This window comes from Danio rerio, chromosome 19 (genome assembly GCF_052040795.2).
Source record: "Danio rerio strain M-AB ecotype USA chromosome 19, GRCz13ab, whole genome shotgun sequence".
Classification (NCBI taxonomy): Eukaryota; Metazoa; Chordata; class Actinopteri; order Cypriniformes; family Danionidae; genus Danio; species Danio rerio.
In genome coordinates, this window is record NC_141039.2 from 8,210,719 (window position 1) to 8,226,780 (window position 16,062).

Genomic DNA, 16,062 nt, shown 5'->3' on the forward strand with positions numbered 1-16,062 from the left:
ATGAAGTATTGAGGCAGTTCTGAAGAAAAATAGGGTCCAACCTGGTACTAGTAAGGTGTACCTAATGAAGTGGCCAGTGAGTGTACATTACTCATCAGTTGCTAGGCAGAAATTAACAAGGCATGTTTCTTGTTATGGGTGCTCTGAAAAGGGAAACATTCGATGCCTGTACACTTACAATAACATACAGTCACTTAAATAATCATTGTTTTTCAGTGCAGAAAGTCAATCTCATTCCTATAAATAAAAATGATGTTATAGAAACGAAGAAATATTTCCAACAGAAGTCGATGTTACTCTTTTTGTGTGTCAAAGTAATGATCAATCTACAGGTTATTTGGTGTTATAACATGTCCCTAAGTTTGCATTACTTGAGTTTTTACTCCGTTTAAAAGTAAATCGGGTATAAATGGCAAGAGCTCCTGCTGAGACAACGTAACGGTTGTTTTTGTCCCTGCTGACAGGGTAGCCTACCATTTGTGTTTAAAGTGCAATTTGTAGACTACAACACACCACCTAGTATTAATAAACCACTCTCACGAGTTAGTAACGACAGCAACAACATTTAAAGCATTATCTTTTAAAATGTTTTTTTTTTTTTTGGAAAAACGATACTTTCCCGGTCTTCCTTATTTATATCCATTTGCTCAGTTTGAACGTAATTTCACATGTATAAAATGCTATGGCATTAATTTGATTTAGAAAATTGGTCAACATAACAAAGCTCTCCATCGAAATCCAAACGCAAAGCGCTGCTGTGTGTGCTGTAGCCTATAAAGCAGGAAAATCCCTTACCCTGAGAAACTGAAAGTGAAAGTAAGGTCATTTCAGTGTCCTGAAATGCCCTGGCGCTGCGTAACGAAAACACACACCAGCAATCTGTAGGACGGGGCAAAACGAAGAAAATAATAACCGAAGAAGGTCGTTTATTTGGAGATATATTTTTTCCAATAGCGTTTCGGTGTTACCACGGCAACCAGTTTACGCACGCACCATGCGGAAGGTTTTGGTGTTCGCGTGTATGTTATGTTTTGACATCTTAATAGTTTTGATACTGGACCTCGCAGAAACTTTGCTCAAGTCTCCAACAAGCAGTTTGGACTATAATCTGTTTCGCCAATGGGCTGAATCTGGATTGCGATGCACGCTGCTGTACGCGGGGTCTACTTTATCTAAAGATGCGGCAGATCCTTTGATAAGAAGATGGATTACTGTCCACTGTTTTATCGGTTCGGTATACGAAACCGGACGCTTAGCGATGTTTAACAACTACCGTCTTGATAAATTCACTGTGTGGCTTGTCGGTACAGTTGCTGCGGCTTTAGCGTGTCTCTTTTGGGAGATAACACTGCCTGACACAAATGAAGGGAGTAACGGTAAAGAGCGCAAACAGAAGGCTCGAGTCCTCTTCATCCGGGTCATCCGTTTATACAGGCCAGATTATATATTATTATTTGGAGCTTTTGTGTTTCTGGCCCTAGCTGTGCTATGTGAGTATTAGCTTTATGTTCAACACTAAAACTATCATATAAACCTGCTTTTAAAGCTCTTGTTATGTTTTCCAGGTGAAATGTTCATCCCACTTTACACAGGAGAGGTGATTGACATCTTGGGTTCCCATTACCAGTGGGATAACTTTAGATCAGCTATCATTTTCATGGGATTATTCTCATTAGGAAGGTTGGTATTAAAAAATATATGTATTACAAAAACCCTATATAATATCTAAAGTAATGCTGTTTTTTGTTACTCTCAGCTCTTTCAGTGCAGGTTGTCGCGGAGGCCTGTTCATGTGTGCAATCAATAGCTTCACTTGCAGAGTCAAGGTGCAACTGTTTGGATCTCTGATCAGGCAGGACATTGGCTTCTTTGAGACCATCAAGACAGGTAAATATACACCAACTGCACGTGCATATATACACCAGTTCTCTTGTTGCACACTTCAATAAGAAGCATTGTAATTTTCATTTTATTTCTACTTAATCTGTCTTTCAGGTGATATCACATCTAGACTGTCTACAGACACTACTCTGATGGGCCGGGCTGTAGCCCTGAATGTCAACGTTCTTCTGCGGACACTTGTAAAGACATTAGGAATGCTGTATCTGATGGTGAGCCTCTCCTGGAAGCTTACACTACTGATGCTGATGGAGACGCCACTGACAGGCTTACTGCAGAACATATATGACACACACTATCAGGTAACGTGCAGATAAAAACGTGAAGGATGATGGAAAATTATTTATGCACATATGAGTATACCCTATATTTATTTATTTATTTATTTATTTATTTATTTATTTATTTATTTATTTATGCATTCTTTAGAAGCTCTCAAAAGAAGTTCAGGACTCCATGGCACAAGCTAATGATGCTGCTGGGGAGGCAGTTTCAGGGATCAGGACAGTAAAGAGTTTCAAGACAGAACTTGGTGAAGCCCATCGCTATGATGGCCGTTTGATGGAAACTCACAATCTAAAGACCCGACGGGACACAGTCAGGGCGATTTACCTGCTAATTAGGAGGGTCAGTATTTGTTTATTTTCTCTGAAGGAAACTTTTGATATTATATTGCTTTGATATTGATTATATCTTCTTGATATTTGGGATGTTTGCAGATGACAGAATTGGGAATGAAGGTGGCCATGCTTTACTATGGGAGACTGTTCATCCAGTATGGACAGATGAGCACTGGGAATCTGGTTTCTTTCATTCTGTATCAGCAAGACCTTGGAGACAACATTAGAGTAAGTCTGGTTACTTTAAAAAAAGGTTGCTTAATAAAAGGGTCAAGTAAAGTTGAATGACCCTATTCACAGCATTAACAAAACCATTTTCAGCATGATAAAAATGTGTCCATCTCTATTCCCAGACTTTGATCTACATCTTTGGAGACATGCTGAATTCAGTAGGGGCTGCTGGTAAGGTGTTTGAGTACCAGGACCGAAAGTCTGAAGTCAGTATTGATGGAAATCTGATGCCAAAAGATCTGAAAGGACACGTCAAGTTTCAGAATCTCACCTTCTCGTATCCCAGAAGACCCGACCACAATGTGTTAAAGGTAGTGTTTACTGACGAATCACATTACTTGATGCATGTCAAATATTAAAATGCAATTCACATTAAAAGGGGCAGTTCACCCAAAAATGAAAATACTGTCATCAATTTCTCACCCTTAACTTGTTTAAAACCTGTTTGAGTTTCTTTCTTCTGTTGAACACAAAAAAATGATGTATGCAAAATTCTGGTTGCTGGGAATTTTCCATAATAATAGCTTTTTTGTGTTTAACAGAAGAAAGAAACGCATAAATGTTTAAAACTGTATGAGGGCGAGTGAATAGTAATTATGTTTAAAAATATATTCTTTTTTTAAGAGTATGGCAGTTTAAGTTTAAGTTTTTTTAAGAGCCCAGTGGCATTTTGATTGCACATTCCATTAGTAAGAGGAGAGTGTAACGGTTTAATTAGCAGAGTGACGGCACAGTTTTGCTTAATTTTGCAATTCACACAACAAATTGTTGGTGCATGTCTTGCTGGCTCATCATTGACCAAGACAGCAAGTCTTTGTGATGTATCAAGATCTACGGTATCCAGACTAATATTAGCAAACTACCAAGAAGGACGAACCACATCCAACAGGAGTAACTCTGGATGCAAGAGGATTGTATAAAAAAAAAAAAACTACAGCTGCCCAATTCATTGCAGAATTAAATGTGCACCGCAACTCTCTTGTTTCCACCAAAATGTTGGGTCAATTTACATGGCCGAGCTGCTATAGTCAAACCTTTGTTCACTCATGCTAATGCCAAACATAGGTTTCAAAGGTGCCAGCAGCGAAAATATTGGGCTATGGACAATATAAAACATGTATTGTTCTCTGATGAGTCCACCTTTGCTTACTTTCCCCCATCTGGGAGAGTTACAGTGTGGAGAAGCCCCAAAAAGCGTATGACCCAGACTGTTACATGCCCAAAGGGAAGGAGGTGGATCAGTGACGGTTAGGGTTGCAATATCATTGCATTCCCTTGGCCCAATTTTTGTGCTAGATGGGCGCGTCACAGCCAAAGACTACCGAACCATTCTGGAGGACCATGTAAACCCAATGGTTCAAACATTGTATCCTAAATGTTGTGTATCGGGATAATCATGCACCAATACACACAACAAGACTGATGACAGAGTGGTCAAATGAACATAAAAGTGAAGCTGAAAATCTCCCATGGCCTGCACAGTCACCAGATCCATATAAAATTGAGCCACTTTGAGGTGCTTTATAGGAGTGAGTCAAAAAAAGTTTTCCTCCACCAGCATCACATCGTGACCTGGCCACTATTCTGCATGAAAAATGGTTGAAAATCCCTCTGCCCACAGTGCAGGACTTGGATCTGTCATTGCCAAGACAATGATGCTGTATTGGCCATAGGTCAATCCACACCATACGGATCAATTATTGTGGTCTAAAACCAGGCGTTTCAGTTTCATTGTCCAACCCCTATATATATTTATATATATATATATATATATATATATATATATATATATATATATATATATATATATATATATATATATATATATATATATATATATATATATATATATATATCATGAACTATACATAATCTGTTTAATATATAACGTTTTAAGATAATAATTTTGAATAACTTACCATAACCATTCACATTTCCAGGACTTCTCTCTGGAGTTGAAGCCGGGTCAGATGACGGCTCTGGTGGGAATGTCCGGTGGAGGGAAGAGCACCTGTGTGAGTCTGCTGGAGAGATTCTACCAGCCGCAGCAGGGAACCATTCTGTTAGATGGAAAACCACTGCAGGACTACCAACACAAATATCTGCACAGCAAGGTGACTAATATGAAAATATGCCACTACTGTAATGTAATGTAAATGTAATGTGTGTATTTATATAGTGCTTTTATTGTGTATGGCCATACACCCAAAACTACACCCAAAAGACTACTGCACTGTAAATCATTCACTATCTATAAGTCTACTTTAAAAATACATATATATATATACCAATCAATTAATGGATCTGCAAATAAATCTCTCTCAGGTAGCGATGGTGGGTCAGGAGCCTGTCCTTTTCTCTGGTACAGTACGAGACAACATTGGCTATGGTCTCCAAGGCTGCTCAATGGAAAGAGTGAAGGAGGCTGCAAGCAAAGCCAATGCCCATGCCTTCATCTCCAAACTGGAAAAGGGATATGACACAGGTAATTTAAATTAATGCATTATTCATTGAAAAATTTTGTCTTCACTCATCAAGAATCTTGTTTTTTAAAAATCCAGAGTATAGTTTCTCATAAGAGTGGCGCAGTAGTTCAGTTTACAGTGTTAGCACTGTCATCACACAACAAGAAGGTCACTGGTTCGAGCCCCGGCTGGGTCAGTTGGCATTTCTGTGTGGAGTTTGCATGTTCTCCCTGTGTTCGCATGAGTTTCCTCCGGGCGCACCTTATAGGTGAAATGGGTAAAACAAAAATTGGCTGTAGTGGATGAGTGTGTGTGTGAAAGGGAGAGTGTATGGGGGTTTCCCTGTACTGGGTTGCAGCTGGAAGGGCATCCATTAGGTAAAAACATATGGAATAGTTGGTAGTTCATTCCACTGTGGTGACCCCCGATAAATAAGGGACTAAGGAAATGGAAAGGAAATTTCCCCAAATAAATCCCCTCATCATATCCTACACAATGCAGTTTATTACAGCATCAGGTTTAGTCCTAAAATGCGCAGTTCCTTTTGCAGTTGGGTCTGTTTAGGTTCAGATCTTTTTTTCACGACAAACCAACCACTCCAGTGTTTGTTTAAAAAAAGTACTCAGACCACCTCTTCAAACAGGTGTGCTAGTTTGGTCTACTTTTGATGCATACATCAGTATACCTGCCCAAACAAACTAAAAGAAAACTCTATAGTGCGAAATAAGCAAATTAAACGGCGAAGGTGTGAACGCAACTTAAAGTCATTTTACAGGGTTCCCACTCTTTCATGGACACCAAAGTCTTTTAACGACTTTTAAAATCACTAATCATTTTAAATCAAGCACCTTAATTCACACCCCCAGCACATATATAGCGCCATGAAAGTCCTCCCTGTACTTAACATTTCACTTACACTTAATATTTACATTAAAATGTCATATTAAGGATGATGTTTTGAATGTGTCATTTTGAAAAATGTTATAAAGATTCAGAAATATTGATAAAATGCATTATCTGTCATAGTTCATGTACAAGACTTAAATGTAAGATTTTTAAATTAGGAATTTCTCAGTTTATTTGTTTAGTTTTAGGAAGCACAGTACAATTTTTGAAATGGGAAGTTTATTTATTAACTAATTTCTAGAGGATCACATGCTCATGATTGTTCTTAGCTGCTCCCACATCCGCTCATGATTCTCCAATCAGAAAATTCCTAACACACTATAAATTAACAGAGTTTTCTTATCTCAATATCTTTGTCTTAAAGAACTCCCCTCTCGCCCTGCAAACGAGAGGGAGCCCAAGGCTCAAGGATCTCATAAGCTCATGGCTCTCTCCAGGGACAGCATATCAAACAAGCTTTATTATCAATCATCAGCTAAGTCTGAACTCTTGAAAAGACCATAAACATTAAATTCAAGGACTTTCAAGGACCTATGTTTGTTTTTAAGTACTTCACAGGCCTTAAATTTAAGTACTTTTAAGAAGCATGGGAACACTGATTCTAGAATTCCTGATATGGTTTCTGGATGGTTTTCTACTCTGTTTTTGTAGTCACTCATTTATTATTTGTCAAAAAATTTTTTGATTTTTCCTCTACAGTACTAAAATCTGGTTTTGTTTTGTCAGATGTTGGAGAGCGTGGTAATCTACTCTCAGGAGGTGAAAAGCAGCGCATCGCAATTGCCAGAGCTCTGATCAGAGAACCTCAGGTGCTCATACTGGATGAAGTGACCAGCTCTTTGGACACTGAAAGTGAACAAATGGTAAACTACAGCTTTTCAGTATAATCACATTGACATATGCCTTTACATAGACCTTGAGCTGGGAATCAAACTCAGGTCGCCGTAAGCACCTCAGTGCCATCCCTAGTAGCAAAGAATTCTGGCCCAGAATTGGCATAAAGTTGGCACAGCAGGCATTCATCCGGCACTGGCATACAGCATGTGGGCCAAACATGGCCCGGGTTTGGCAGAGGTGGCACCGTCTTTAAGGCGGCACACAAGATTTGGGCCAGATGAAAAACGTAGTATTTGGCCCAGATTTAAAAATTTGATAAGTGGGCCATGTGAGTTTGGCCAGTCTTGACCCACATTTAAAATACACTAAAATCATTTTTGAGTAAAGAAAAAAAATTCTACCAATCAGGTCACTTTGAGAAAAAGCGTGCCCATAGTGTGCCTAAAGCGCATCACTCCATGGGTTTATCAATTTCATTGCAATCGTGACACACCAACCTATCTGGCCCAGTTCAGGCCCAGTTATGAGTTATTAACTTGGCTGAGACTTGGCCCAGATATGGTCCATGTTTGGCCCTTGTCTGGAAGCCAGATTTGGTCCAGTCATGTACCGTAATTCACTGCGGCATGTGGGCCAAGCAAAACCTGATTGTGTGGACCAGAGCTGGTCCAGAGAAATTTTGCTATGTGGGATGTTACAACACACTAACCACTAGGCTATTGGCACTGACTGATATTTTTATTTATTTATTATTTCACAGGTTCAACAGGCCTTGTCCTGCTGCCCCACGCAGACACTGCTAGTGATTGCTCATAGGCTGAAAACCATTGAGAGGGCGGATCAGATTGTTGTGATTGACAGTGGGGAGCTGGTGGAGAAGGGCACACATGAGGAACTGATGGAAAAGAAGGGAAGCTACTATAAGCTGAGAGAGAGGCTCTTTAGTGATGATAAAACAACAAAACAAGAGAAAGAGAAATCTGATACCGTAAAAACGCAGTAGGCCATGCTGAAATGCTGTAAATAGCAACATACAAGAGGGCAGTGGAGGTTGAAGTATAACAAAATGCCACTTCAGTAAAATTGTAAAGTAGTTATTTTCTGTTTGAATTGAGTGAAAGGACAAAAGTACTTGTTTATTATTGTTGTATTTAGGAGTAAGCAATGTTTATTTTACAAGAAAATGTTTTATACAATATAAAACAGTTTTCAGAGAGCAAAACGTTATATATATATATATATATATATATATATATATATATATATATATATATATATATATATATATATATATATATATATATATATATATATATATATGCTGTGTGCTTCAGTGACGAGGAAGTTTAAATGCAACTGAATTAGAAAAAAAATATTAATTTATGAAATAAATTATTTCATTATCCAGATATCAACTCTGTGCTATATCATATAGCTAACTTGACACCCTTTTGGCATACATACAGTAGTTGGAGAAGGCAATGGATATTTAAAAAAAAAACATTTATAAGTATGGGAAATGTATGCAGTTGTACATTCAGTGTAGGTAAATGTTTCCCCTAGATAAAATACTCTAATAAAGTATTTTCACTTGAAGAATGTAGTTACATTTCCCAGAGATGGGTTGCGGCTGGAAGGGCATCCACTTTATAAAAATGTGCTGGATAAGTTGGCGGTTCATTCCGCTGTGGCGACCCGGATTAATAAAGGGTCTAAGCAGACAAGAAAATGAATGTTTTAGTTACATTAGTGAAATAAAAGTACTTCATTACTGTCCACTACTGCAAATGGGGATTGTGATACTCTTAATATTTAATTATTTTTCACTTTTCAGTTCTCTGTATTGTTTTTTTTTACAACAAAACATCAAAAAAGTACCACTTTAAACCCGTTTGAGGTTGTAATTTGAGAATATTGTGAAACATTAATAAATATTGGATTGCTACAAATCTGTTTGTGACTGATTTTAATAATTAACTATTATCATGTTTTAGATTGAAGTTTCATCATTACTTTGTCATGAATGTCTGTTCTGTCAGAATTTGGCCCTTATGTGAGCTAATTTGTCAAATTCTTGATAGCATGCCCTCATAAATTGTGAAAATAACTGATTGAAGAAGACATTAAGACAATTTTAATTTTTTACTTTTCAAATGTACAAATTCTGATTAAGGAAATGAGCTGGCCAGTTTGTTATTGACCTACAGGCGACTAATATGTTTTTAGTTGGTCTTTAATAAGTTTTAACGGATTACTTGGTTTTCTTCAATGATCCATGATAATCAATTTGCATTTTAAAAAGAAGTGTTTTTTCATTTTTCCTTATTCAAAACTTTTGATCTCATAACATTATTTATAAAACTAAAAACCTATAGTTTAAATCCACATTTCTAAACAAATACTTCGGGGAAAAAAGTATAGTAATTTTTTTGTTGCATCAAAAAGTTCTGTTATGGTCACCATCCGACAAGCTAATGCAGCAAAGATTAGTGCTTAAAATGTCACTGAAATGCAAGATTTGAACCTTATAATTTAATAGAAATTGAGGAGAACAATTGCAAAAAGCTCCACTTTTTGAGAAAAAACAACATCATGTTCAAAAACTACTACTACACAGGCTACAGGCCTGTATGGAACTGTTTTGAATCAGTTAAAAAGGGAATACTATTCAGAGGCAGTAAAAATGAAATGCTTGCAGAACAAATGTGGTGGTGCACAGTTGGTTTATGAAATCACGTGATTTCTTTGAAACGCCAAAGCTGCCAGTCTGGTTTGCTGGCTCTCTGCCTGGCAGCAAATGCTTTCTTTTCTTTTTTTACTAATCTGCTTTGAATACATTCTGTTGATGCAAATCACACACCACACATACACACAAAAATATAGGTAAATGTTAGTTATTAAAACATGTTTGTCAAAAAACATCTTTATAATGTTAAAATAATTTTAAATAACATGATATATGAATGTTTTGTGCATCATTTTAACTTAAAGTAACTCTAAAGATCCTTTACTTTTAGAAAGACTTCTTAAAAAAAATATTTATTGCCATCACTAAACCTAACTATGCCCATAAAACTATCATGACCTTTACTTAAAAATCACAAATATATGCACATTGGTATAAATCTAAATGCTAAAATCTAGATGCAAACAAAATGTTAGATTTCGATGAGGACAAACTGTTTTTATACAAGCTGCTTTTTAGCTTTGACACATTTTATTTTGGTCTGTGGAGCCACCAAACAAGTTGACCCAGTTTCACCGTAAAAGTTTCTGTTGTGGTTTTACTTATACAACATTATGTTTGGCTTGGTGTGTGGCTGTTCCTTTATCATGCTGTTTGTCCCAGCCAACAAGACAAGCGAGAATCTGACATCCATGTAATAACACTACCAGTGGTTTTCTCTTTCTGATATCTTTCTGTATCGGTTTTTATACACTTATGAAAACATGCTCCTTGCTGTAATGGAAAGTGATTTACTTTAAATTAGCTTTGAGTTAGCATGTCCAGTTTTCACCAGCTTTATTGTGAAAGGTCATTGGAAAGAGATTGGCTATGAATGAGTTAAATGTTTGCAGAATCATAGATGCCAGTGAAGGTGCACAATTGGTAACCATGTGACTTTCAGGAAATGCCCAGGTTGTCAGCAGGGTTTATCTAGCCGAGCGCTTATTGGCAGCGCCATTTTGTGATTGACGGACATTTTGTGATCTGGAATGATGAATTGAGGCGATTATGAAAGGATCCCAGTGGAAAACGATAGTAAAAAAAGATTAGTTCGGAGAGTGATAGTGTGGATAATATGCACTTATTCGTTCCTTTCTTGGGCTGAGATTTCTGCTAGTGATTCTAAACCCAAATTCTAAATCTAAATCTATAGTACTTTTAAGAAATTATTTACAATTAAAATATAGGAGGATTTTTTCCTTTAGCCCCTTGTTTGTTGCCTTGATCTTATTTTGCTCTAGATATTATCTATTATCTAGATATGATCTTATTGTGCTGCGATATTTATAGATCATCTTTGGGTTGAGACATTGTCTTGCTGGAAAGTCCCTATTGTTCTTGTTTGCTGCTAGTGATCAGTTCATCTTAATGTCAGGTTATGCCATGATTGCAAAGTTTTATCACCCCCTATCGGAAAATATACAGCCGGAAAGAGATGGTACGGTGATATTATAGCCACCATTACATGATAATGCCTAAACGAAACTGCCATTGGATTACACAGTGAATAACTGTTTCAGATATACATGCATATTACATATCTCTCTAATGCAGCAGCTATTCATCTTTATTTCTCTTCCTCAGAAAGTATTTTTTTACTTTGAACAGTTTTGAAATTGTTGTAAAGTAACCTAACATCTGGATTGAATTTATAAATGAAAGCTGACTTAAGTGAACTGTAACCGAAATTTCAAAACATAAAATGGACGATTGGAGAGTTATAAAATCTTATAAAATTCCTGGCAGGTTTTAGGTACTTTCTTAGTTTGACCACAAACATCCTACATGAAAAAAACATTATATACTTTTAGATCAAGCCATGTAAAGAAATAAATTATTTAGTTTCTCTTTTACAAGGGAGTTGTTCAAAGAGTTTTGTTCCAGTGCCTTTTGATAGAGTGTAAGCCTTTGACTAACAGGAAATGCATTGCTTTGGCAAAGATTTTAATAATGTATGCCCAAAACAGGAAATAAACATTGCTACTCTCAGAAAAATAATACGATCCATATAGAAATCTGTCATATGGAAATGCTTTCAAATGACTAATATGATGTAAAGGTTCATATTTTAATGTCATTTATGCAACACATATAACTAAATATTACAAACATTGACGTTTACATATTTATATATATATATATATATATATATATATATATATATATATATATATATATATATATATATATATATATATATATATATATATATATACCAGGTTGTGGTAAATACGCACCAGGATGAGCCTCCTTTTGCCTTCAGAACTGCCCTAATCATTCATGGCATAGATTCAACAAGGTACTGGAAATATTCCTCAGAGATTTTACTCCATTTTGACATGATAGCATCATAGAGTTTCTGCAGATTTGTCGGCTGAACATCTATAATGCAAATCTCTCGTTCCACCACATCCCAAAGGTGCTCTATTACATTGAGTTCTGGTGACTGTGGAAGCCATTTGAGCACAGTGAACTCATTGTCATGTTTAAAAAACCAGTCTGAGATGATTCGTGCTTTATGACATGGAGCGTTATGTTGCTGGAAGTAGCCATCAGAAGATGGGTACACTGTGGTCATAAAGGGATGGACATGGTCAGGAATAATATTTAGGTAGGCTATGGCATTAACACGATGCTCAATTGGTACTAATGGGCCCCAAGTGTGACAAGAAAATATCCCCCACACCATTACACCACAACCACCAGCCTGAACCATTTGTCGCATTTCCACTATCTCGCCTAAAGCGAGCGAGCTGGGCGGGCCAAGGCCAGTCACGTTTCCACTGTCACTTTCGGGACATGATCGGGCCAAAGCGGGGCTTTCTCGCTGAGAAAAAGCCCTGATCGGGCCTGCCTTTTTGGCCCGCCAAATACCTTGTGCCAAAGAGGGCCAGCTGGGGCTTCGGAGCAGAGTAAAAGGAGAGGCGGACTTTGCACGAGTCTGGTAAAGATGGCAGGCTATATTTTTACTTGATCTTATGTACTGAAACACTTAACACTTTCCTTTACTTAAGTTCACCGAATAATATGCAACAGTCCTCAAATAAAGAGGAATTGCCTATTAAGTGTCATATATCCTATTGGAAAAAAATAATATGTTTTCGGTCTCTCCGGAGCATTTGGGCTGAATGGTTGATGACGTCTATCAAAATTCTCTTACTGGAGAATTTCTGTGGTTTTATATTATGGATGGGTGCACTCACTGCGCTGGGTCATCCCTTTGTTAGTGGCGAGTCCACTCGATGCACGATGCCAACAGTTGGTTAGTGAGTGAACAAATATAATGAATGGAAACACATAGGCCTGTGCATATAGACATAATGTACTGCTGTACAGTAATGTGTCATTTGTTTGTTTCTGTTGTCTTCATTTCATTCGTTTCGTGATGATGTGATGGTGTGCTTTATCTGCCTGCTTCCTGCTGAAGTTTGGCAGGTTGTGTGACGTTTGATTCGTGGGACGTTCTGGGGGCGGGGTTTGCGTGATGCGCTGCGAGCTACTAGCCCGACAGTGGAAACGTGACATGATTTCAGCTTCACTACTTTGGTGAAGTAGTGAAGTAGTGAAGTAGTACTTACTTCACTACTTCACTACTTATTAGGCCCGGCCCGGCCTAATAAAAGCCCTGGCTCGCACTGGCCCGACAGTGGAAATGCGGCTATTGATACAAGACAGGTTGGATCCATGCTTTCATGTTGTTGTTGCCAAATTCTGACCCTACCATCAGAATGTCGCAGCAGAAATAGAGGATCATCAGACCTGGCAAGGTTTTTCCAATATTCAATTGTCCAATTTTGGTGAGCCTGTGTGAATTGTAGCCTCAGTTTCCTGTTCTTAGGTGACAGGTGTGGCACCCGGTATGGTCTTCTGCTGATGTAGCCCATCTGCCTCAAGGTTCAATGTGTTGTGCATGTAGAGGTGCTCTTCTGCATACCTCGGTTGTAACGAGCGGTTATTTGAGTTACTCCTGCCTTTCTATAAGCTGGAACCAGTCTGGCAATTCTCATCTGATCTCTGGCATCAACAAGGCATTTGTGCCAACAGAACTGCCGCTCACTGAAAATTTTTTATTTTTCTGAAATACTCAGACCAGCCCGTCTGGCACCAACAACCATACCACGTTCAAAGTCACTTAAATCACCTTTCTTCCCCAATCTGATGCTCGGTTTGAACTGCAGCAGATGCACCCTGTGTAAAAAGGTGTTTGAAACGTCTTTGTGTGATGTTGTACCTATGATGTGTACCAAAATATCCTGAAGGAGAATGCCTGGCCATCTGTTAATGACTGCAAACTGAGTAAGCAAACAGCTGCATGACCACATCTGAATGGTTGAAGAAAAACAAAATAAAGACTTTGGATTGGCTTAGTCAAAATCCAGAACTGAATCCAATTGAGATGCTGTGGGATGACCTCAAAATGCGGCTCATGCTCAAAACCCTCTAATGTGGCTGAATTACAAAAATTCTGCAAAGTCTGTAAAACTCCTCCACAGGGCAGTAACAGACTCATTACAAGTTATCGAAAATGTTTGATTGCAGTTGTTGCTACTAAGGGTGGCCCAATCAGTTATTAGATTTAGGGGTCAAACACTTTTTCACACAGAGCTATGTAGTTTTGTGTTTTGTTTTCTCCTAATAATAAAAACGTGATTTCAAAATTGCATGGTGTATTTATGTGTTATTTTGTGACTAATGTTTTAAATAAATTGATGATCAGAAACATTAAAGTGTGAAAAACATGCAAAAAAAATTAAAAATAAATCAGTTGCAACATTGCATATATGACATATATTTTATATATATGTGAAATTCAAATATATTATGTGTCACATGTAACTGCATTGCCAAACATCAGATTTCTGTATGTAAAGATATAAATAATTCATTTTCTTTTTGGCTTAGTCCCTTTATTAATCAGGGGTCGCCACAGCAGAATGAACCACCAACTTATCCAGCACTTGTTTTACGCAGCAGATGCCCTTCCAGGCACAATCCAAAACTAGGAAACACCCATCCACACATACTTCGGCCAATTTAGCTAATACAATTCCCCTATACATGTTTTTGGACTGTGGGGAAACTGGAACACCTGGAACCCACATGAACACAAAGAGAACATGCAAACTCCACTCAGAAATGCCAACTGACCCGAGATATATCCAGCTGCAGGCCCGCAGAACCACACACATTTGAGGCACACACAATCTAGGACACACAATCTAGGCAAACCATATATGGTAACTAACTCTTTAGTTATATTAGTTATATATATTTAGTAACATTTAATTATGTAAATAAAAATAATTGGTTAAAGACACTTATGACTTTATTCATGTGTCCATACACACAAAGAAAACATAATAGACCGTCTAATTGTTGGATTAAGTGTAATAAACTAATTCAAGTTCTTAATATTATCATACTTGGTTAAAATCACTTTGTTGTAAAGTAAAAAGCAAACAATAATATGTCACTTTAAAATAAATTAGCCTACTATAGTTAACCATTTAAACAATATATTTATAAACTGATTATCTTAACTGATTATAATTATAACTTTATATATAAACTACTATATTTTACTAAACTGTCACTGTTAAAGCTGTATATATATATATATGTATATATATATATATATATGTATGTATGTATGTATGTATGTATGTGTATATATATATATATATATATATATATATATATATATATATATATATATATATATATATATATATATATATGTATGTATGTATGTATGTATGTATGTATGTATGTATGTATGTATGTATGTATGTATGTGTGTATGTATGTGTGTATATACACTTATGATTTTTTATTAATAGTTAAATTGTTCCTATTTGTTTCCTATTACTGTAGTATTAAATTACTACAGTATTAAATGTGGGAAATCATTAATTAAAAGGTTATTAGAAAATTAAGCTAATAAACACTATTAAATCACTTGAGTAAAATATTAATATAGTGTTATAAATTTGTTACATGTAAAAAGATTTTTATTACATATAATGTATTATTGCCTATATAACTTGTTATTATTTCCTTCATCATAAATTAATCCATTATATAAATCAAACCTGTCCAAATGAGATCATTCAGCAAGGCCAGCAAACGAGTATCTGCCATATTATTGTCAGATAATAATGACTGATCAGCTATAATGACTGATTAAAAACTGTTCAGTCTATTATATTGAATGACGATCGGAAACACTGCTCCCCATTCGGCCGTCTCAATCGCAATATTTGTGAAATAAAGTAAAGTAAACACTATTGTTTATTGTGCACAATATTTATTAATCATATATATCAAAATATATCGGTGACGATGTCCAAAAAGACGTTATAACTTTAACATCTGC

At 36.7% G+C, this 16,062-nt stretch overlaps 1 protein-coding gene across 1 annotated transcript; it reads left to right on the forward strand.

Moving 5' to 3' along the window:
* The first annotated feature begins 994 nt into the window (after positions 1–994).
* Positions 995–7,961, forward strand: tap2a (transporter associated with antigen processing, subunit type a). Its single transcript, NM_001006594.1, is given in 11 exon segments — positions 995–1,490; positions 1,566–1,680; positions 1,757–1,887; positions 1,996–2,201; positions 2,329–2,526; positions 2,619–2,747; positions 2,873–3,061; positions 4,691–4,864; positions 5,076–5,235; positions 6,848–6,984; positions 7,719–7,961. Coding segments are annotated over 11 exon segments (2,178 nt in total).
* The last annotated feature ends 8,101 nt before the right edge of the window (positions 7,962–16,062 follow it).